Below are 23,932 nucleotides of genomic sequence, written 5' to 3'. Positions count from 1 at the left end.
TCTGACATTTTGGCTTGGGATAGTTAGTACCGGATTTCTGGTGAACGTCAGTCGTCTGAGGCACCGGATGTCCGATAGGGACCAGATGACTGACGTTTTGTTGGGACAGACCAGATTTTCGATGGAGGTCGGAAATCCGATGTTTTGGCTCTATGTAGGTAGTCTGGTGTGCATTGGATGGCCGGACGTCCGACAAGCATCATACATCTGAGAGAGAGAGAGAGAGAACAGACTATGAATGGGGAGAAGAAAATTGAGCAAGTCCTTCGCGAGACCCGATGTTCCCCTCTTCATAGTGCGGGATCCCTATACTCAAGAACAAACATAAAATGCCTAAGCTAGTAGTCTTGTTTCTTCGTTCTTGAGCAATATATGTATGTTCGTAGTCATGATCCACACGCACGCACACACACACACACACGATCCTGAGGGGACTAAACCCGAGATATACATGACAAACACTGTTAGTCCCCTATGTGTATACTGTCGTCAACATCAAAATACGATTAAGGGCATGATTGCACTTTCAATAAATGGCCAGGTAATGCTACAATCCGGGAACAATATCCAGCTCTATACAATATTGTGCGTCACAAAGGTGACACTATCGCCAAGTTTTTGGAATCATCGTTGCGGAGTCATTCTTACTAAAGATAACCTTATTAAGAAGAATTGGCATGGAAGTACGCAATGTGTCTTTTGTCTGCATGACGCGACAACAAAACTTTTGTTCTTCCTATGTAAATTAGCTCGTTCTATATGACCAATCGTCCAAATTGCTTCTGGCTTGTATCATTCTTGTAGTGTTGCTAATATATTTGGCAACTGGTTACATGAGACTGATCACAAGTTCAAAATTCTTCTCAGGGTGGGAGCGCAGGTCGTGATTTGGTCACTTTGGCTATGTAGAAATGATAAGGCTTTTAACGATAATATTACTTCTCTTATGCAGGTTATCTACAGATGTGCCGAGACGCTTCGTTTACGGTCCTCTTCGTTTACGGTCCTCTTCATAACGAGAATCGAGGCCTATTTACGGATGTGTGTACATGACTGGAGACCACGGCGAGGGATATTTTTATCCAATATGGGTGGCAGCATGATCTTAGAGCATCTCCAATAGAAGATGCAAATTTGGAGATGTAAAAAAGGGAATGTAAAATTTACATATCCAAAAAGTGCTTTTTACATCTCCAAGAAAGAGGAAACTCCAACAGAAGATGTAAATTGGTGATGTAAAAGTGCAACTCCAACAGATCATGCAAATGTAGATGTAACTAGGCCTTGTTTCCTAGCATTGCAACACCATTTACGCTCACTTTTATCATTAGTTACATTTCTATTTTTATATTTTCAGATTACAAATACTCATATCTATCATCCATATTGCACTTGTATCACCATCTCTTCGCCGAACTAGTGTACATATACAATTTACTATTGTATAGGGTGTGTTGGGGGCACAAGAGACTCTTTGTTATTTGGTTGCAGGGTTGTTTGAGAGAGACCATCTTCAACCTACGCCTCCCACGGATTGATAAATCTTAGGTCATCCACTCGAGGGAAATTTGCTACTGTCCTACGAACCTCTGCACTTGGAGGCCCAATAAAGTCTACAAGAAGAAGGTTGTGTAGTAGACATCAAGCAACAACAACAATTAGCCTAAAAACAGACCGGCTCTGCGCATCATTTCACCACCTAGAAAAATGTGCCAATGTGCATCAACAAAATAATACATACGAGCATGAGCACGAAACTTCCCCAGATAAGTATGAGTTGATTAGCGGATACACAGAATCACACTACCAAGAAAGCGCATCAAAACACCGTATATAAAAAAACACTCAATCTTTCAAATGGGCCAAACCAAATAATAAACAAAAGTTATGGAATCCCAACAACACCAACGATACAACAAAGCGCGATCAACCATTATAGTAATCAACGGTTTAGCCGTGATAAACTTGATTAGAACATTCTAGTTTAGTTGGAGCAGGTGGCTACGAAGAATTTTACCCAACTTGGATGACAACATAATCTCCGGGTCGGTCCACCACCCCTCTGGACATAGATATAGTGTCAGTCTATAGTTCTACTGTTGTCGATGTGTCGGTTGTTTCCCTTTCTTTTTGTCAAACTTTTGGTGTTTGACTACGTGCATCCTCGTTATGCAGAGGCTGAATACTAATAATAATGTTTTGCATCCGCTTGATTCTACCTTTTGAGATAATAAAAATGGCCTTTATCCAAAAAAACCCTTCTAGTTTGTTTGAAAAAATAAACTTGGTTAGAAGGGATGTAAACTGGGAGGGGGGCACTTAGCAAAAAGTTTTGCAGCAGGCAGCTCACACACCATCTGGACGGGGCGCCCGCCCGGAGGACCGACCCCCAACCACTGCCCTCGCTCGCAGACACACGAGAGAGCCGCCCGCCCGCCCGCCCGCCCGCGACACGCTCCCCCGAGATCTCCCCACAGCCCGCGGCAGCAGATCCGCGCGGCCGGCGAGATCCCCGCCCCGGATCCCGGCCATGGCGGGGATGGAGGCCTTCGAGGCCTACTTCCGCCGCGCCGACCTGAACCAGGACGGCCGCATCAGCGGCCAGGAGGCCGTCGCCTTCTTCCAGGGCGCCAGCCTTCCGCAGCAGGTCCTCGCCCAGGTGAGCGCCCCTAAACCCCCCCGCCCAATCCGCGTCCCCGCCGGCCATTCCCAAATTCTAGGTGTGATCTCCGTAGAGCAGCTCTAGATCAGAGCCCCTCTCTGGCGAATTAATCCGATGGAAGCTAAGGGTTGGTTGGTTGGTGATGTTCGGACCTTGTGCGCGCAGGTGTGGATGCACGCCGATCAGAGCAAGACCGGCTTCCTCGGCCGGCCCGAGTTCTTCAACGCCCTGCGGCTCGTCACCGTGGCGCAGAGCGGGCGCCAGCTCACGCCCGACATAGTGCAGTCCGCGCTGTATGGCCCGGCCGCCGCCAGAATCCCGCCTCCGAAGATTGCCGGCGGGTCGGCCCCTCCGCAGGCTGCCGCCGGTGCTCCTAGGCCCCAAGGTAATGCTGCTGCGCCGGCGCCCGCTCCGGGGCAGGCTGGAGCTGCGCAGATGAATCCGGCAGCCGCTGCTCCGAGGCCCCAGGGAAGTGGCATGATGCCGACTTCTGCTGGTGCTCCGAGGCCCCAGGGAAGCGGTATGATGCCGACTTCTGCTGCTGCTCCGAGGCCCCAGGGAAGTGGTATGATGCCGACTTCAACTCAATTTGCCGGTGCACCGCAGGCGAACGCTGGAGCTGTTCCGAGACCCCAAGGCGTCAACTCGATGATGCCGGCTGCAAGTCAGGGTGGAGCCATGCCGCCAAATCAGTTCACGGGGCCGAGGGGCACTCAGTCACAATCTCCCAACATGGGTTATGCTCAGCAGCTCCTCACTTCAAGCACTGGTTTCATGAGGCCACCACCTCAGGTGGGAGCTCCTGCAACATCACTTCAAGCAACTGGAATGAATCAAAGTCCACTGGATGGAGGCAGCATGGGAGGCTCAGTTGGCTGGCAAGGGGGTAATGTTGGTTCACTTGGAGGTTTCTCTCAACCCTCTCCAGGAGCAGCTGTTCCTTCACAGACAACATCAGGTGGATTTGGTCTTGGAATGTCGAGCTCAATGGGCATGGTTCCTGGACAGCAGACACATGCTATGTCCTCTTCATCGTTGCCTCCACAGAGCAACAGTGCTGTATTGCCTCCAGATTCAAGAGCTTTGGTGCTATCTGGAAATGGCCCTGCCAGTGGCTCAGGAGCAAGCACTGAAATCTTCTCTGCTCTTACTCAGCCAAAGCCAAGTACATCCACACCTGCACTTCCGACCACATCAAGCTTTATGTCCAAGCCGACTGGCTCCCAGAACTTTGCTAATCTAACACAGCCTGGTTCTCTCCAAGGTACTCCAACAGTGAGTTACGGCACCAGCCAACCTCAGCAGACGCAGCCCATCACAAAGCCAAGTGTTCCATCTCCAGGTGTTTCTGCCGGGGTTTCTAATTCCTCTTCTCAATGGCCAAAAGTTAATCAATCTGATATCCAGAAGTACACGAAAGTCTTTCGGGATGTTGATAGGGACAGAGATGGCAAAATAACTGGTGCAGAAGCTCGCACTCTGTTTCTCAGTTGGAAACTTCCAAGAGGTGGGATCTCATCACCAACTTTACTTTCCTAATCATGCATATGTGTATTTCTGTCTATAAGATACTCTAATGTATTGCGGTAACGGGGTACCTTTACAATGCTTATTGGTTGAGCTCCTTGTTTGAAACCTATTTGGCTATTTCTGTCATTGTTTCTCCATAATGATATCATTGTATTTTATTTCTGTTTCTATGATGGTTTTCATATGATGTGTGAACATATCACCATATGAATACCATTGCCATTGGCTAATGCAATTGTTGTTTCATTATACTTTGTAGATGTACTGAAGCAAGTGTGGGACTTGTCTGACCAAGATAATGACGGCATGCTTTCTCTGAGAGAGTTTTGCATTGCTCTTTATTTAATGGAGAGGAACCGAGCTGGAACTCCTCTGCCTCCATCGCTCCCTGACTCTCTTAAATTTGATGAGACACTGTTACGAGCAACAGGCTTGCCTTCTACAGCTTACAATGCCCCATCATGGCAGCCTAATCAAGGTAATATTTGTATTGGCTGCCAGATCTTAGTTATTACATGATATAACTGTAGTCCAAGTTGAACCACGCATACTTTGTCTAGCTTACTTGGCCTGCCGCTTACAAGGTATTTGATGTTGGGCTAGGATTACCACATAGGGGCCCTGGCGCACCTGGGTTGCCTACTGGTGGTGTACGGCCACCCTTGCCTCAAATGCATTCACAGACTGATGGAGCTACAAGACCAGGGCAACCAAGACCTCACATGCCTGGTATGGATAATCATGCTGCAGCTCAAGGAATTACAGATGACAGAAGTGGGGTAAACTCAGCTGCACAGGAGGCTCCTAAGAAGGTATTGGACCTGTTCCTCAAATCTGGATCAGTGTGCTGAACTGCTGATCCACTATGCCCAGACTGGATTTGTGGTGTTCAGCACCAGTTGATTACATCGAGAATAATTTAAGCTGCTCTTGTTATTCAGTTAAGCAAGTACAGCTGAATGGTGTATTCAAATCATGTCGCAGACATGATTTAACATTGACCAGTTGTATTCGAGAAATTGAAGGACCGGCGCAAAATCTAAAATTAGGCCTAGGGAAAAGCCATATAGACAAGTCTTTTATATATCATACCGGCAGTAAAAAAAATCGTCTCTTGTATATATCATACTGGCAGTACAATTGTTCGAAGGATTACATCTTACCAAGATGCAAAGTTTGGAACTCTGAAGTCTGAACTACTATATACTTTAGCAGAAACATGTCATCCTTCTGGCAATCCTTGATACAAAATCTTCAATTAGTTCTTTGTAAGCAACCTTCTCTAAAACGTCACTTAAGGAGGGAGGGATTACTTCTCATGCTTTTGTCCAGAACTATTTTTGGAAACTTTATTTCAGCATAGCCTTTTTTCTGTTACTCTATTATACTCTCTTATGTACTTAAACAAGCAAATTCCTATAGACAGCAGGAAGGGGTTGTTCTCATGCTACGTAGTTGCAACAACTTTCTATTAATCCTAGTTAGTGAACTCTGAAACATTTGTCCTTTTTTTGGGTCTCTTTTGCATTATGAAGGTTGAGGTGGAGAAGCAGGTCCTAGACTCCAGAGAGAAACTAGAGTACTACCGCACGAAAATGCAAGATCTTGTAAGCATGTTTCTATCTTGTTAGTTGTTTTCATAGTATTACAATTATTAGGACTCAGTAAATAAATTCTGACTCGTATGCAGCTTGTGATCTATCATTACATTTACTGGTCTTATTTAGGTCAACAAAAGTTGATATAATTACATGTTGTATTGAAATCTGTTTATTCTTCTTCTTTTGTCAAAGGTTCTGTATAAAAGTCGGTGTGACAATAGACTGAATGAGATCACGGAAAGGGCATCTTCTGATAAACGTGAGGTACAGATTACCGTGTAATGCTTATCATATCTGATGTATGCCAGCATTGTAGTTCTTCCTTTAGCCCTATTTTTCTCATGCTAGTGGTGCAGACATGGAAATTGGTTGTTAGGTGTCTTTTTTTGTGGGTTCTTTGCAAAATGATGGATGGTCTTTAACTCAATTCAGGTGGAATTGTTGTCTAAGAAATATGAAGAAAAATACAAGCAAGTGGCAGAGTTAGCTTCCAAACTGGCAGTTGAGGAAGCTGCTTTCCGTGATGTTCAGGTTTTGTAACACTACACCTTAGAAAAATGTCATCTGGCGATTCTTATTGTGATTACAATTTTTGATGGTCATATCTTCATTCCGACTTTCTTTTCTTAATAATCTTTTTCAGGAGAGGAAAGTTGAGCTGAATGATGCATTAATTAAAATGGTACAAGGTGGAAGTGTTGATGGTTTGCTTCAGGTATGTTCTATCTCATACCTTACTTTTTGCGGGCAGTATCTCATACCTTCAACCAGTTCTATTTTGTCTCTCTAAATAACACCAAACCGTATACCTAGGTTCGAGCTGATCGAATCCAACATCAATTAGAGGAGATGGAGAAAGCTTTTAACGAACGGTGCAAGCACTTTGGACTGCAATTCAAGCCTTCTGCAACAGTCGAGCTTCCATTTGGTACCCAACTTTCCCAACTTCCAATATTTGTTGAGACTTTCATCTTCATGTTTACTTTCTATAGATCAAATTATGCCCTTATTTTCACTTCATATTACAATCCATAAATCTATTGATCGCTTATATCCTTGTTTGCCAGGTTGGGAACCTGGGCAGCAAGAGGGAGCAGTTGAGTGGGATGAAGACTGGGATAAATTTGAGGATGAAGGTCAGATACTTTTCGATCCATCTTGCCTTACATCACTATATTGTGCTTGTTTTGAACTGTAACTTTATTAAAAGTGTGGCCATGGGCCTTTATCTAAAATAAAAGTGCTGATTTCCTTTCGAAGTTGGTAATTCTCTGTTTATAGGGCAGAAAATGGTACTTTTCATCTCATGCAGACCATTTCCCAATCCTGGACTTCGTGCTTACACCATTTATGTTTTGTTCTGAAAAGAAACTAAAGCATGATTGTATTTATAATCCTAATCTATTTCGCTGTTGTCAAATAATTTTCAATGTAAATTATGTAGATAAAATTGAGCACTAGTGTATTTTTCTGTCTTGTCATTATTTTCCGTCCGCTACCTCATGTAACCAGATATTATGGAAGTGTCAGCTTGCTTACTGGGAAACCTTTCTAACTGCACAATTGCTATTGCGCATATATTTGACCTTGATCCCACAATCAGTTATTTGATCAGATTTGGTGTCTTCCACATCAGCAGCCTACTTCGTCCATTTTTGGCTGATCTTGTTATATTTCTAACTATGCCATTCGTCATAACAGGGTTTGGTCTTGTAAAGGACAATGGTACAATTGTCGAAAACCCAGCTTCTGCTGAAAATGCAAACGCATCATCTCTTTGGGATGACGGTGTCTCTACGGATGGGATGTCCCCTGTTGCATCTTCTAATGGTCATATCAAGGATGTGAGACATTACAGAGCTGGTGATCAAGCGCCTGAGAGCGAATTAGCATATGATTTTGGTGACGAATCTGTAAGGAGCCCGGGCAGTGCTGGAAGAAGTGCCTCTGGTAGTCCATTTAAGTCTTCTCGTTTTGGGGTGCATGACTCGTCTCCCACCAAAAAAGGAACCTACAGGTGCTTGTTTTCGCATTTTTTTTCATGTAGAGTCCTTTTTCTCAAAGTTTAATGAATTGAGATATATCAGGCATAGTCCTACACGAATGAACAACATGATGAGCTATATTCCGTTTCTTTATTTGCTTGATGAACTCAAAAATGATGACCTGTTTGTTTCTTTGGTGCTATTCCTGCCTTTAGAAGTATGAGCCTTCCTTTGAGCAAACCCCACTGTAATCTCCAGCAACACTAGCTGACCAAGATTTATCGGTTCTTATCGCCTGAATGTTTTGGATGTTTATTCATAACTTTTTGTTTATACATAGTAGATTTATTTACTTGACACTGGAGAGATTCCCTCTCATTTTTATTACTTAAAGTATGACAATCATCCTTGTTTCCTACTTTCTAATCTATACAGTGCATATATTTAATATCCTCCAAAAAATATTACAAGTAATATTTGATTTAAAGCACAAATATGGTCTTCAACTATGAAGTTATACATTTTGAGTTTGATGTGAGTGTCATTAATCATTATTTGGTAACAGTGACCACGGTGGCTCTGAGTCCGTTTTTGGAGATAATTATGGTGATGAAACTACATGGAACTTTGATGACCAAGATACTGAATCAGTTTGGGGATCTAATGCAATGAATGTAAGCTTTGTCTTCCTATTTCTGGACTTTTGTGGTGTCCACCCATCATTTCTGATGAATTATCTTGATACAGGAGCCTGGACATCATGGAAGCAACTCTTTCTTTGGGTCAGATGACTTCAATGTAGACCCTGTTAGAGTGGGCTCTCCAAGTGGCGCTAGTGCCTATGGAAAGAAGAGCACATTCTTTGACGATTCCGTTCCAAGTTCCCCTGCATACACGTCTGGGTTCTCACCGAAGTTCGGTGAAAGTCGTGACGATAGCTCCTCCTATAACTTTGGAAGGTTCGATTCCTTCAGATCCCAAGACAGCGCCGTCCCACAGGAAAGCCGCTTTTCCAGGTTTGACTCTGTAAGCAGCTCCAAAGGCGAGGGCGCAGCGGAATTTGACTCATCCAACAGCTCGAGAAATTTCGGCCGGTTCGATTCTTTTGATGAAGCTGATCCTTTCGGCTCGACTGGACCTTTTAAAGCATCAGGAGCGCGGTCGCCCCCCAAATTCTGATATTCATTTGTGGTATTACGAGGATCTGTCTCTTGCGGGCTCATCTGTCGATACAAAGGCTCGGATTGTTCGAGGAAAGTACAATACAGCGGATCCATTTTTTTTGGTTGGCAAGTCTCTTGTGTTGGCCTTGTGTGCATTTGTCCTGTCCTCCACCCCCCACGTACAAAGTGGACATTTTTTGGTTGTGCTCTGTAAAGTATCCCGAGATTGTTCTCTGTTTATAGTGGCCTGTATCTTTGGAACAACAGCTACTCATCGTTTTTTTTTATTTTTGTACAATACAAAAGTTAAATTTGTACTGCATCAAGCTGTAAGAAACCGAGAGCCGAAGTATCTTTTGTGCTGTCTCCATAGTCCATATGTAATTCAAGCTAGGGGTTCCAAACTTCCAATGTTGTTCGCCGTTTGGTGTTTTTCTTTTGATATACGGAAGAAGCAGGATTCGGGGTTTACAAAGGCATACAACAAATCGCTGCCAAGTCACGAGTTTCCCATGTTACATGTGCTGGCAGTTTGGCTTCATGTCCAAACCTATGAGCCTATGCCGCTGATCTCGTTGAGCGACAAGAAACCTGAAGGTCTGGCCGACAGCAGCGGCCACACAATGAGGCCAAATTTCGTGTTTTGACCCTTTTCGCATAGAAATTCAGGATCTGACCCCTGTTGGAAAGAATTTCGGGATATGACCCTTTCGCTATCGTCAGGGGTTCTGGCGGTAGGTTTAGACATCTTACCGCCAGGGCACCTGGCGGCAGGGTGCGATAGAGGGGAACGGCAACCGTTTGCTCGAGCTGACGTGGATAAGTACCCTACTGCCAGAGACTTTGGCGGTAGCCTATCTAACCCTACCGCCAGAACCCCTGACGATAGGTGGTTGCTGGTTTTTGCCTTGGAAAGTTTCTATAAAGAAATATCAAAGTGCCCTGGCGGTAGGTTGTGTGACCTTACCGCCAGGGTCCATGGCGGGAGGGTCGTGTGTTTTATGAGTTTCAAGTTTAATTGATTGCTTCTTTTCAAAATCAATATCTTTTACCATGAAAGTATATACTCATTTCTTTTACCATGAAAGTATACTCATATTGACAAGAACAAATGGCATGAAGTTAACTTAATGTTCAAACTGAATAGATAATGAACAAATGGTATTACAAGAGGCACATAGTTTCATTATTCATCGGGAACATAATTGAAAGACACAAGACAAACTAATAGGACGATTTGCTGATAAGTTCGAAGAGCGGGCAGACATCATCATCTTCAGAGCTCCTCGTATGTTAGCCCGGGCCGTGGAGACAGAAACGGCAGCGGATCCACCGGTTCAGGTGGAGGCGGAACGCTGGTCGGCATCCGACCGTTCAAGCACTCCTACCTTGCCCTGCCCGCTGGAGTTTTCGCCTCCGCCCTTCCCCAGTTGATGATATCGAACGCAGATGCACTTGGGGGCGGCATCCTGGCTCTCTCCTCCGCAGTGCTCTCGAAGTAGATTCTCCGGCCCAAATTGCTTAGGAGATAGCTGGCGTAATTCTGCGCAACTTCAATGCATGCTTCCCGACGGACACAGTAGATACTTGGATCTGCCTCCATCTTTGCCTTCACTTCCTTCCACTCCTTCACGCTCTGCGACCAAGCCATGCCATCATCAATGATCCGCTCTGCCCTCTCGTTCCACCGCATTGCCCTCGTGGCCTCTAGGAGCTCGTCTGAGACAGATCCCACCGGCTGTAGAAGCTCGGGGAAGGTCTCGTACATGTACGGGAGCGGCATCTCTGACGGAATGTGCTGGAGAGGAGTGGGAGGAGCAGGCGGTGATGGAGTCGGCGGTGCTTGCTCCAAGCTTTCGGACCTAAACATATAGATTCATCACACAAAGGTTAATCACCTTGAAAAAAAATCTAAACCTAGGGTTCATCATGTCGTCAAATGCATCATACCATATCATATTTCTCCAACCACATCCAACATGTATCATATCTCCAATATTCATCATATCATAATTTTTTTTAACACAAAAAATTATGAACCAGGTTCATCTTGAGGGTTCAACATTTGTTCTCCAACTATATCCACTACTCGCATCATATCATATCAACATGCATCATCATATCACAATAAATTCCTCCAACATGCATCATACCAAAAAATCCTCCAAAAATAATATGAACTAGGGTTCATCTTCACATAACCATACCAACTAGTGAATAGAGTTCACATCTAACACAATATAACATCTAGAATCAACCTAAATCATTCCTAGGGTTCAAAATAATTAAATCTAGTGCAGGGGAGTGATTTGAATCAAAAAATACGATGAATCAGAAGCTATTTGACTAAAACTAATTGAAGGGATCGAAGGCGCTTACTTTGCTTTCTTCGGGGCCATCTCGATCCGCAAAAACGGTGAACAAACGACGAAGATCAGAGGGGGGAGTGGAGGAGATGAGAGAGGGGGTGAGAGGAAGAACTCCTCTGTTCTTGGGGCGGCTGGTTGGGGGGAGAAGGGGGAGGGGTGGGGCGGCCCATGGCTTATAACTGCTCTAATCCCTACCGCCAGTGGTTCTGGCGGTAGGGTTAGACATCCTACCGCAAGGACCAGCGACGGTAGGGTGGGACGGAGACCGTTAACGCTGCTGACATGGATAAGTATCCTACCGCCGCAGGTTCTGGCAGTAGGAAAAAGGGTCAGATCCCGAAATTCTTTCCAACAGGGGTCAGATCCTGAATTTCTATGCGAAAATGGCCAAAACACGAAATTTGGCCACACAATGACAGCCAAACTGGAACAAACTGCGAAGATAGGCGGAGTACGGGACTGAGAGCATCTTCAACACAACCCTATAATAGAGTATAACCATTTTTAGGGCTTTTGGATCAAAAACAAATAAATAAGCAGCTAAAAAAATGGCAGCGTCGGTGTATTTGCAACATGCGGGTCGATGTATTTTTGAGATCCGGCACCGGACCCGATTCAGACCAATTTTGGTGTCGCTGGCCCTCCGTCACCCCTAATGGCCCAGTCGCAGCTCCTCTGTTGGTCGTGCCATGGACACTACGGTGTTGGCCATATGCCCACCGCGACCGAGCGGAGCGGAGCCACCGTTGATTCGGATGGCTGCAACAGCACACTGTTGCTATTTTTTTTGCCAGAAACTCAACCTCTTGACATCAAGGAGGCCCTACTACGCCATTTTGATCTGGCGCAACGACAACATTGGCTCTGTCGAGCAGCTGACTGGCTTTCTTTTCGCATTTTTCGTTGTGCACAAATGAGTAGCTTGTGATGGAGGATTTGCTATTGTAGTTGCGGCAGAGCCCCCCCTTCGACGAGCTCGCCGGTCCGTCCCCGTCTCCGGCGGCTGCCGCGCGCCATCCCAGCCTTCCTCTGCCGCTGCACACCGCCATCCCCGCCCGACGGGGCCGTGATTCGCCGCCTCCTGCCTCCCTCCGTCGCCGAGGCTACTTCTCCGGGGCAGTGATCCCCGCAAGACGCTGCATCAATGGCGCCGCCTCCCAAGAACATGCCAGTACGCCGACCACGAGAGGAAGAAGAAGAAGTTCAACAACCATCGATGCAAGTTCAACTTGAGGTAATGTCTACACAGTAAGTTCAATGATACATAAACTAGGAGTACTTCTAGTGTAGTTGCATAAGTTATAGATGAACAAAAGAGAAGACATGCATCAGTTATATATATATATGCATATCCATACATCTCTGAAGTTCAATGTTCAGTTTACAAGCAGTGCTAAAAAACAGTACATCGGTACATCAGTGTGTAACATGTACGGTTATACTGTTCGACCGAAAACGAAACCAGATACAAAATAGAGAACAACAGTTTAAATAACAACCATCGATGCAAGTTCAACTTGTATAATGCCTTCAGTGCATGACATGTTACCCATAGCATGTATACGAGAAAAATGCAGAAAAGATTAATCCCAAAACTGTTGAATGTCATTGCAGAAGCGAGCAAGGCGGTGCACGCAGCGAGCGTTTGATGAGCCAAGCAGATATGGGGCACCACCTGGTTGGGTAACACCAGAAATACCACCTGGATACTTCAACAATACAGGCAGATTTCAAGATACACCGGAATCATCAAAAGCACGGACAAGTTCTTCTATGCAGCAAACACCAATATCTGGGAATACAAGCTATGTCACTCATGGGTTGCAACGGCCTGCAATATACCCAACAACAAATGTTTTCCTTCCCTAACACATGCAGAAAGCCAAGGACAGGAAGCCATGGATGGGTTGCAACAAGGCTTCCACCAGTCGCTCCATCAACATCAATCATCCGTGCTGCAAAAGCGGTTGCGACGGGAAGACCAGGCCAAAGAGACAGAAATTTTGGCCGCTCTAGCAGGTTCCAAAGTACAAGATATGAGCCATATGGACAGGAGCAACCTCACAACGAATCTGAGGGGAGACGGCCGTACAATGAGAGACGGAGACCTTCGTCAACATTGCTCCCTCCAAGAGATGCATTGCTGCATGTGCCAAGGGTGACACCACCCGCGCCCATACACCAGGGCGAACAGCAAACACCGAAGGCAGCACAGAGCTATACACATGTAAGTATCCACATTCAGAAAAAAAACCATACAAGCACAGTCCATACCATGGTACTGTGACCACCCCATCTAAACATTTTCATAACTGCATTTTTGTTTGCTCACTGTTGCGTGCAGCCACTATCGTGGGTTTGTCACGACAGATGTCCTTGTGAAAGGACTTAGTCGTGGAGCCATCGCTACGGGTTAGCTTAAGGGGTTAAACCGGACAAGGGGACACGGGGAGTTTTGTACTAGTTCGGCCCCTTCGAGGAAGGTAAAAGCCTACGTATAGTTGTTATTGGTATTGCTAGGGTTTCGAAGGCCAGGGAGCGAATCCGCTTTGTCTGGCTCTCGAGTTGTTGTTGTCTGTCCCTAAACCGCGGCTGGATCGTCCCTTTATATACATAGGTTGACGCCCGCCGGGCTACAGAGTCCCGAAGCCGGATCATAAATGTGTCCGATTCGGTCTCTACTCCCCCTATCTTACCATACAAGTTATATGACTAGGTCGGTTTACATTTACAGGTTGTAACCCGCCTTTGGGCCTTGGGCCTTCCTTAAAGTGCCATTATCCTCACATCTTCATGGGCTTCTAATCTTCAAAGAGTCAACCCGGCTACATAAGGCCGGTTTACCTCCAGTAGTAATATCCCCAACATTAGGCCCCAGATTGGTTTGAACTTGTTCATGTCAATCTTTCACACTTAGAAAAAATCTTCTCTCCTATCTTCACTTTTGATCTTGTAAACCGCCATGACGTCATACTTCAAAATTATGATAAACCGCCCTCACGTCATCCATCTGTTGATTTCGGAGATTACCTTCATTTAATATATATTCAGTCATCGAGGCGACACCTTTATTAACTTATCCATTTTGGGGCTCCTCGATTCCCGCACTTGCCATTTTATCGCTTCGCCTTATAAATAGGACCGAGGGGTCATTTTCACCTTTTCCCCCTCATGCCTCTTCACGTCATCTTCCTTGCGCCGCTCAGCCTCTGGAGCTCCGCCGCCACCGTCGACCGTCGCCTCTGCACCGACCCTGGCCGCTGCATCACCCTGAACGCACCAGAATACTGCGGCGCCTTTCCGCTTCCTCACCATCTCCGGTAAGTTCCCTGCTTTTTTCGCCACAGATCTGTTCTAGGGTTTCAACATTCTTCGCAGTTCTTCCGCAGTTCATCAGCGCGTCAGTGATGTTCTTCCTTGTTCTGCCTTTAGTCTGTAGATGGTCACTTCATGCTTGACGTATCCCTTGCCGTAGCTAACCTTCCATTATCATCACAAACCCTTATGCGCAAAGAACTGATCTAGTCCTTCATAAATTGCTTCGGTTCTGCACCTCTTCTAGATCCAATTATTTTTGCTTTTCTGTCTTACCTTAGATCCAAAAAAATTATATATCACTGTGAGATCTGTTTCTCCTTACACCAAGATAGGCGGTTTAACCTTGTATAAGCAGTCTATGCCATTAGCCCTCTGATAAACCGGAGGAGCATTTTTCCTTCATAATTATGCTCCGGTTTAACAATGTCCGAGTAATTCTGTGCTAGTATTACTTTTTTCCCTTATTGCATTAGTCTCTGGTTCATACTATTTCACATATCAGTATGTTTCTTACTCCCTTATCTCTTGCATATGATCATGCATAATTTATAAACCGGCCTTTCATTTTCAGTTTATTTGCTTTGCAATGGCCAAACAATTCACTGCCTGCAACTGGGCTCGTTCCCGGGTTACCGAGGCTCAGTTGAATGAGATGGTTAGCATCGGCTCCCTGCCTAAGAAAACTGAAATCAAATGGCGAGTTCCCGAAACAGAAAATCCTCCAACCCCAAGGCAGGGCGAGGTGGTGGTTTTTGTTGACCATATAGGCCGTGGCTTCAAACCGCCAGGGTCAAAATTTTATCAAGATGTGCTTGCCAGCTTCCAACTTCATCCACAAGATATTGGTCCCAACTCGGTTTCCAACTTATGCAACTTCCAGGTCTTTTGTGAAGTATATTTACAAGAAGAACTAACTGCAGAACTGTTCCGGGATTTCTTTCACTTAAACCGGCACACAGAGTTTGTAAATGGTCCGAACACAGAACTTGGTGGCGTCTCGATTCAAAAGCGGAAAGAAGTTGAACTTCCTCATGCAAAACATCATAGCCACCCAAAGGAATGGTACCAAACATGGTTTTATTGCAGAGACACTTCACCTGAGGGTGAAAATCCCCTCCCCGGCTTTCGTGATCACAGACTATCAAATACTCACCCAATGCCACAATGTCCGAGCTCTTCGGAAAGGGCGAAATATGCTCCTCAACTCGCCAAACTCCGGGCCTTTATGGCAAACGGTTTAACATGCGTGGACTTTGTGCGCTGTTGGATATCCTAGAGTATCTTACCACTAAGCCGGCGTCCCGGTTTAATGTGCGAATATACCGGTGAGGTTGACGACCCTCAACGCCATTGCAATATCCGATTATATGAGGAAGAAGTCACTGAAGGTGTAAAGAAGATTCTGAATGAGTCGGAACCGATCTGTAGTCAAACCATTCTGAGTCCCTTCTATGTCAAGAACAAACCGCCTGCTGTAAGCATTATACTCCCTCTTTATCTCTAATATCTTGAACTTATGCAACCTGTAACCCTTCTTCTTTATATGTAGGGTGATGACCCCTTCTGGAAACGGAAAACTGTAGAGAAAGCGGCAAAGCCGACTGGAGACAAAGCGGTCAAGCCATCCTGCCCAAAGACCAAAGCCGTAAAACGGACGTCAAAGCGGAAAACGGCTGACTGGATTAATATGGAGCTTGATGATGATACTGATGATCCAAAAGTTGAGGTAGAACTTGACTCACTTGGCTCTCTTTTTATGCATCTCATTAACAATGATCTTCCTTAGGAGGATGCAGAAGCTAGTCAAGCTGATGACGTAGAGGTAATTACCCTTTCCTCCGGTTCAGACTCTATGCCAACACAAAAAACTTGCCAAGCAGTCCGAAAAGTAAGCTTTTCTCATCCTCTTGCTCACTTGGATCCAACATTTATTTTGAAGACTCAACAACATGAAGCTCGCCGGACAACCCGGCACAGTGGCCAACATGTCACTTCAGCCGGTTTACCTGACACTCCGGTTCGGAAGTGCCGGTCTGAGGTCTCTCCTACTTCTGACCATTCTTACCTCAAGGCAGGTTATTTCAGACAGCCTCTTAATCCGTCCGATTCAAATTATCAGGTGACACCTCCTTCCTCTTCTGGTGAATCGACAGCAACTCAACTCCCCTTTGAAAACTATGGCCGGGTGAGTTGTAAAAACCTTTCCTTTCAATGCGCCCTAAATCCTTTGAATAGGATGTTAATCCTTTTGTATTCTGTTTGCAGGGCCAAAGCCAGACCCAGCAAGAAAGCTCGGGTCACCAATCCGCCAGAAGACCCTATCGCCGAAGAAGAAGAACCAAGAGGTGAACCGGAACAGACTGGTGAACCGGAATACCCCCATCCAGAAGCTACTTTTGATGATCCACCCCTTGAAGGCCAACATACCGATGAACCAACAGATGCTGAGCCTGCCGCACCCGATACTGAACTGGCAGAGCCAATCCGGGCTAGTCCGGTGAAAGACACTGAAATTCCAGCATCATCCACCAAAAATCCTGAAGGCCAAGGTGATGGTGTTATTATTACTGGAATAGGCCACAACTCTCCTGGCCATCCCGTCATTTTAGCTCAGCATAGTGCCAAAGAAGAGCAAATTGCCCGGGATAAAGGTAAATGGAGCAGCGACTTATCAAACTATGCTCATCTTAACGCTGATGAGCTTCATTCTGGCTTCTTGAACCGTCTGCACTCAAACCGGGATTATGAAGCCGGTTTGATGAACTTGATGAAAGAGCGATATGAGGTAAATTCCTCTCCCTTTGTATATTGATTTATAGCTGAAACACTATCCCAAGTAGCCCCCAAGGGCCGTTTTATGATTGCTAATCACAAACCGGGTCTTTGTAATACTTTAAGCATCTCATCTTTGATCGTTGCAATGGCAGATCGCTAATAATAGATAAGACTCATCTTGAAAAAATTAGACAACTTTCTGCAGCATAGCCCCCAAAGGCCGGTTTAACTTGGCAAGTTAATCCGGTTTTTAATTCACACATCCGTTTTTAGAACAGACGCACATTAGCCCCCAAGTGTCAAGGATAATGCTTGCATTTTTTCTGGAGACTTGTATAAAATGTAGTGCTTGAGAACAAATAGGCATTAGCCCCCAAGTATGAAGTGCATAACTTTGTTATACGCTCTGTACTTTAGCACAGATATATGCTGTTTGTTTAACATACCTTCAACGTTGCAGGCTAAACTGAGAAACAAAGATGCCCAAAATTCTGACTTGCAAGAAAATGTGAAGTCACAACAAGCCGAGGCTGCAAAAGCCAAAGAAGAGCTGACCCAGGCCCTGGCCGGAATGGAAAAACTGAAAGAATCCTTCAACCAAGAACGTGCTGAATGGGAAACCAAGAAATCCGGTTTAACCAAAAGAGCTGTAGACGCCGAGGCAGCCCTGAAGCTAGTGGTTGAAGAACTAGCCGGTTTGAAACGCCAAATCAATTCTATGACCTCTGCTATCTTTGGTAAGTGTCTGCTTATGTATGTTGCGCCAGTTGATGAATCTTATAACTGACAAAAATGTTGATAAAATCTTTGGCAGGCACTCGGATCGCCCATCTTGGTAGAGATATGCGGCTGAAGCTCAAAGCGGCATATACCTTAGTGGAACAGCTATACTCTGGGTCTCAACGGGTTATTAGCACGGCAGCTTATAACAAACCGGCTCCAACTTTGATTAAGGAAACCCTTGAGAAGCTGGGCATGTTACCAACCCGTATTGCTGAGTTGAAGAGAGCAGCTGCCAGAGCAGGAGCGTTAACCGCCCTTATTCGAGCCAAAGCCTGGATTCCAGACCTTGAAGCGGAGGATATCATCAAAGGATACCCAGGCATTAAAGAAGACGGTTCAAACTTCGACAATGATGATCTTCGGCGGTTGACCAAACAGATGCGGCCAGCGGCCAGCAAGTTGGCTGAAGACACCGATTTGCCCCATTTCAACCGTTTTATGATGTAGAAGGGAAAAGACAGCCGGCCGACATCCATGAAGTCGAAGAACTTGTGCCTCTGATTCGTAAGCACACTTACGCCCCTGATATTAACCCTTCCAATCTTATCCATGAGGAAGCATTGTTCCAAGCGTTAACTGGAATCGATTGGTCAATGGCTGATTTCCAGCGTCTGGGGAGGGATGAAGAAGTGCCTACACCAATTGACCCTCAACCGTCAAACCGTCGCAATGAAGAATCCTGATCCGGTCGCCGGTTTATATGGCTACTGTGAAAAACAATGATACTGTTTGAGCCGCTTTGAAGCTTCATGTAATAGGATAGCTGAAACTTCGTTTATCTGCAATGCCATTGAGCATGTTTCGTAATACTTTGTGACAATTTGTGCCACCCTTTGGAATATTTTTATGCATAATCCCATGATGAATGGCGTTCCTGGGTATAACAACTTAAAAGTATCTAGCGGTTGACCGCTAGACGTGTCATGATGTTCAAGAAGTATATAGTACCTAGATGAATAATCAAGTGTTTGTACAAAAAGTAATGTACAGAACATACCTCACTGGTTGACCAAACGTGTATACAGCAAAGGTGTTAATATCAATCCGGAACGTTGATAACTCCATCTTCATAATGCCGGTCTATATATTAAACCGGACCGGAATAACTACCGGATTTTCTTTATAACACTGGTGATTTAGTCAAACCAGATCGGGTCAATGAACACCGGTTTATAATTGATCATGTGGCAACAACTGGTAGTTGAAAAGCAAGCCGGGTCAAGGACACCGGTTTATCAAAAAATACTTATGATTTTCAACAAGCAAAATTCAAACAGGAAAAATATGCAAGGCTTTTTACGAGCTGCCAGGCTCCAAATCGAGGCTTTTCATGGGCTGCCAGGCCTCTGAGTTAAACCATTTAACAAAGCCTTTTAAGATGGGCCTCCAATTAACCAATCATCGTTTTAACTATGACAAGTTCAGGGTCTGTAAAAAGATTGACTTGTCAAATGTTCGATGGGTCATACCAGGATTACCTGGACAGGAGTGGCTTACTTGATGAAGGTAGGTTAACCCGGGTTTTTAGCTGAATACACCAGGCTTCCAAGCCATGACTTGATAGCCAATTACGAGGGTCCTTTCAAACTCTTTGTTGCTTTGCAAAAAGAGCCCCCAAGTAACTTTGTGAGCAATGCTCAGTGTGTGCCCATGTTTGAGTCTGTACTGTGTACAACACTCTCTTTGGCTCCACCAATTTTTCTCTGTGTGGCTTAAATGCCTATCAAGAGGTGTAGCTATGGTGTGAGGATAACCAAGCCCCCTAGTGATATCCCTTCGTGGTTTAAAAACCGATCAAGAGGTGTAGCTGTAGTTCAAATATGACCAAGCCCCCTAGTGATTCTCTTTATATCTATGCAGCTGCTAAAGTCGGTTTAACAAAGACTCTTCTTTGTCAGTTAACTTGTAAAAGCACACACATGATATAAGAAAGAACAGATACCCCACTTATAACGGAGGCTCCGGTTTATTATATGATATATACACTGTCGTAAATATGTACAGATGAAGAGCCTATGGCTTCAAGTATAGTAAGGCCGAAGGAGAGCTATGTTCCATGGCCGCTTTGTCTCCTCCTCCGATTGACGTGAGTCTTCATGCTCTCGAACATCAATGAGGTAGTAAGATCCGTTGTGCAGATTTTTGCTGACCACAAAGGGTCCTTCCCAAGGGGGGGATAACTTGTGCATATCAGTCTGATCCTGGATGAGCCGGAGCACCAGATCACCTTCTTGAAAGGTTCTGGTTTTAACTCGGCGGCTGTGATAACGTCGAAGATCTTGTTGATAAATCGCCGAACGTGCTGCTGCAAGATCACGCTCTTCATCCAACAGGTCCAGAGAATCCTGACATGCCTTCTCATTATCAGCTTCAACATAAGCTGCCACACGAGGTGAATCGTGACAGATGTCGCTAGGAAGAACTGCCTCCGCTCCATAAACCATGAAGAAAGGTGTGTAACCCGTAGACCTATTGGGTGTGGTGTTGATGCTCCATAACACAGAAGGTAGCTCCTCAACCCAACAACCCGGCGTCCGCTTTAAGGGAACCATAAGCCTTGGTTTGATACCCCGTAGAATTTCTTGATTTGCCCTTTCTGCTTGACCATTAGATTGGGGGTGAGCCACCGATGCTAGATTAAGCCAGATGTGCTCACATTGACAGAATTCTTCCATCTCCCCTTTTGACAGATTAGTACCATTATCTGTTATAATGCTATGTGGAAAGCCAAACCGGAATATCACCTTCTTGATGAATTGAACCGCCGTGGCTGCATCACACTTGCTGACTGGCTCTGCCTCCACCCATTTAGTGAATTTATCAACTGCTACTAACAGGTGGGTCTTTTGTCCTTAGAGCGCTTGAAGGGTCCAACCATATCAAGCCCCCAAGTTGCAAACGGCCATGTAATTGGAATCATCCGCAACTCTTGAGCCGGGACGTGCGCACGGCGGGCAAATTTTTGACATCCATCACATCTCTTGACTAAATCCTCCGCATCAGCATGCGCCGTCAACCAGTAAAAACCGTGGCAAAAAGCTTTGGCAACCAACGACTTTGAACCAGCGTGGTGACCGCAATCCCCTTCATGGATTTCTCGTAGAATCTCACAACCTTCTTGAGGAGAAACACAGCGCTGAATTGCTCCTGAAACACTGTAACGATGTAACTCCCTGTTGAGTATGGTCATGGACTTGGAACACCGGATTATTTGTCGAGCCAACGTTTCATCGTCTGGTAACTCGCCTCGGTTCATGTAAGCCAGATATGGGATCGTCCAATCCGATATGGCATGCAGAGCTGCCACCAACTGAGCCTCCGGATCAGGAACAACCAAATCTTCTTCGGTTGGCACTTTGACTGATGGATTATGCAATACATCAAGAAAGACATTAGGCGGGACCGGTTTACGCTGAGAACCAAGACAACTTAAAGCGTCCGCCGCTTCATTCTTCCGCCGGTCTATATGGTCCACCTGATAACCTTTAAAGTGACCAGCCACTGCATCCACCTCTCGCCGATATGCAGCCATGAGTGGGTCCTTAGAATCCCAAGTGCCAGACACCTTCTGAGCTACTAGATCTGAATCGCCGAAGCACTTAACCCGGCTCAAATTCATCTCCTTCGCCATCCGAAGACCGTGGAGCAAAGCCTCATATTCAGCTGCATTGTTAGTACAAGGGAACATTAAACGGAGGACATAACAAAACTTGACACCTCGTGGGGAAGTTAGTATGACTCCAGCCCCTGAGCCCTCCAACTGCCTGGATCCATCAAAATGAATAGTCCAATATGTATTATCTGGTTTCTGTTCAGGTGCCTGTAACTCCGTCCAATCATTGATGAAATCCACGAGTGCCTGGGATTTGATCGTTGTGCGGGGTATATATTTGAGCCCGTGAGGTCCAAGCTCAATAGCCCACTTGGCAATCCGGCCAGTTGCTTCCCTGTTTTGAATGATGTCGCCCAGAGGAGCTAAACTGACCACTGTGATAGGATGACCCTGAAAATAATGTTTAAGCTTCCGGCTCGCCATGAACACCCCATATACCAGGTTCTGCCAATGCGGGTACCTCTGCTTAGACTCAATGAGCACCTCACTGATATAATAAACCGGCCGTTGAACCGGATATTCCTTGCCAAGCTCCTTGCGCTCTACCACAATGGCTACGCTAACAGCCCGGGCATTAGCAGCCACATATAATAATAATGGCTCTTTATCGATCGGTGCTGCAAGCACGGGCAGTTCAGCTAGCTGCCTCTTCAGATCCTCGAATGCCTTATCAGCTGCCTCACTCCAGACAAAGTTATCTGTTTTCTTGAGCATCTGATATAAGGGGATAGCCTTATCTCCAAGGCGACTCATAAACCGGCTCAAGGCGGTAATCCGGCCGGCTAGATGTTGAACATCGTTAATACACGCTGGTTTAGCCAAGGATGTGATTGCTGCAATCTTTTCCGGATTAGCTTCAATGCCTCTGTTTGATACCAGAAAGCCTAAGAGCTTGCCTGCCGGGACACCGAAGACACACTTCTCCGGATTGAGCATCATCTTGTAAACCCGGAGATTGTCAAAGGTTTCTCATAGATCATCTATCAATGTCTCCTCCTTTTTGGACTTGACCACAATATCATCCACATATGCATGAACATTGTGCCCAATTTGTTTATGAAGGCAGATCTGAACACATCGCTGGTAAGTTGCTTGGGCACTCTTGAGTCCAAAAGGCATGGAAACATAGCAGAAGGCTCCAAAGGGAGTTATGAAAGCTGTCTTCTCCTGGTCCTTAACCGCCATTTTGATCTGATGATAACCAGAGTAAGCATCCAGAAAACACAAATGGTCACAACCTGCTGTAGCATCAATTATCTGATAAATGCGAGGGAGAGCAAAGGGGTCTACAGGGCAAGCCTTGTTTAAATCTGTGTAGTCCACACACATGCGCCAAGTACCGTTTTTCTTAAGAACCAGCACCGGATTGGCTAACCACTCTGGATGAAAAACTTGGACAATAAACCCTGCGGCCAACAGACGGGCTACCTCTTCACCTATAGCCTTACGTCTCTCTTCACTGAAACGGCGGAGGAACTGTCGGACCGGTTTAAACTTAGGATCAATGTTGAGAGTGTGCTCAGCGAGTTCCCTCGGTACACCTGGCATGTCAGAAGGTTTCCATGCAAAGATGTCCCGATTCTCATGGATGAACTCGATGAGCGCGCTTTCCTATTTGGGATCCAAGTTAGCGCTGATGCTGAACTGTTTGGATGAATCGCTAGGAACAAAGTCAACCATCTTAGTGTCTGTAGCCGATTTGAACTTCAACGCCGGATCATGCTCTGTAGTCGGCTTCTTCAAAGAGGTCATGTCTGCCGGATCAACTTGCTCCTTATAGAATTTCAACTCCTCCGTGGCACAAACCGACTCAGCATAAACCACATCACCTTCTTCACACTCCAAAGCAATCTTTCTACTCCCATGTACTGTGATAGTCCCTTTATGACCTGGCATTTTAAGATGTAGATAAACATAACATGGCCTTGCCATAAACTTAGCATAAGCCGGCCGCCCAAACAAGGCGTGGTATGGACTTTTGATCTTTACCACCTCAAATGTCAATGTTTCTGACCTTGAATCATAGTCATCTCCAAAAGCTACCTCCAAAGCTATCTTGCCAACAGGATATGCAGACTTACCAGGCACCACACCATGAAAGACCGTATTTGACGGTTTAAGATCCTTATCTCT

General features: G+C 45.5%; 1 protein-coding gene across 1 annotated transcript; it reads left to right on the top strand.

Annotated features, from left to right (window-relative positions):
- The first annotated feature begins 2,397 nt into the window (after positions 1 to 2,397).
- On the top strand, positions 2,398 to 9,303 carry LOC123105802 (actin cytoskeleton-regulatory complex protein pan1). Its single transcript, XM_044527948.1, has 13 exons — positions 2,398 to 2,659; positions 2,828 to 4,169; positions 4,452 to 4,670; positions 4,796 to 5,004; positions 5,728 to 5,799; positions 5,986 to 6,057; positions 6,226 to 6,324; positions 6,437 to 6,508; positions 6,607 to 6,721; positions 6,861 to 6,929; positions 7,495 to 7,810; positions 8,344 to 8,452; positions 8,526 to 9,303. The coding sequence occupies exons 1-13, from the start codon at positions 2,531 to 2,533 to the stop codon at positions 8,955 to 8,957; spliced, it is 3,255 nt and encodes a 1,084-aa protein (XP_044383883.1). The 5' UTR covers positions 2,398 to 2,530; the 3' UTR covers positions 8,958 to 9,303.
- Positions 9,304 to 23,932: the final 14,629 nt, after the last annotated feature.

The sequence above is a fragment of the Triticum aestivum genome, chromosome 5A, assembly GCF_018294505.1.
Source record: "Triticum aestivum cultivar Chinese Spring chromosome 5A, IWGSC CS RefSeq v2.1, whole genome shotgun sequence".
In the NCBI taxonomy this organism is placed as follows: Eukaryota; Viridiplantae; Streptophyta; class Magnoliopsida; order Poales; family Poaceae; genus Triticum; species Triticum aestivum.
This window is presented reverse-complemented; position numbering and strand designations above follow the sequence as displayed.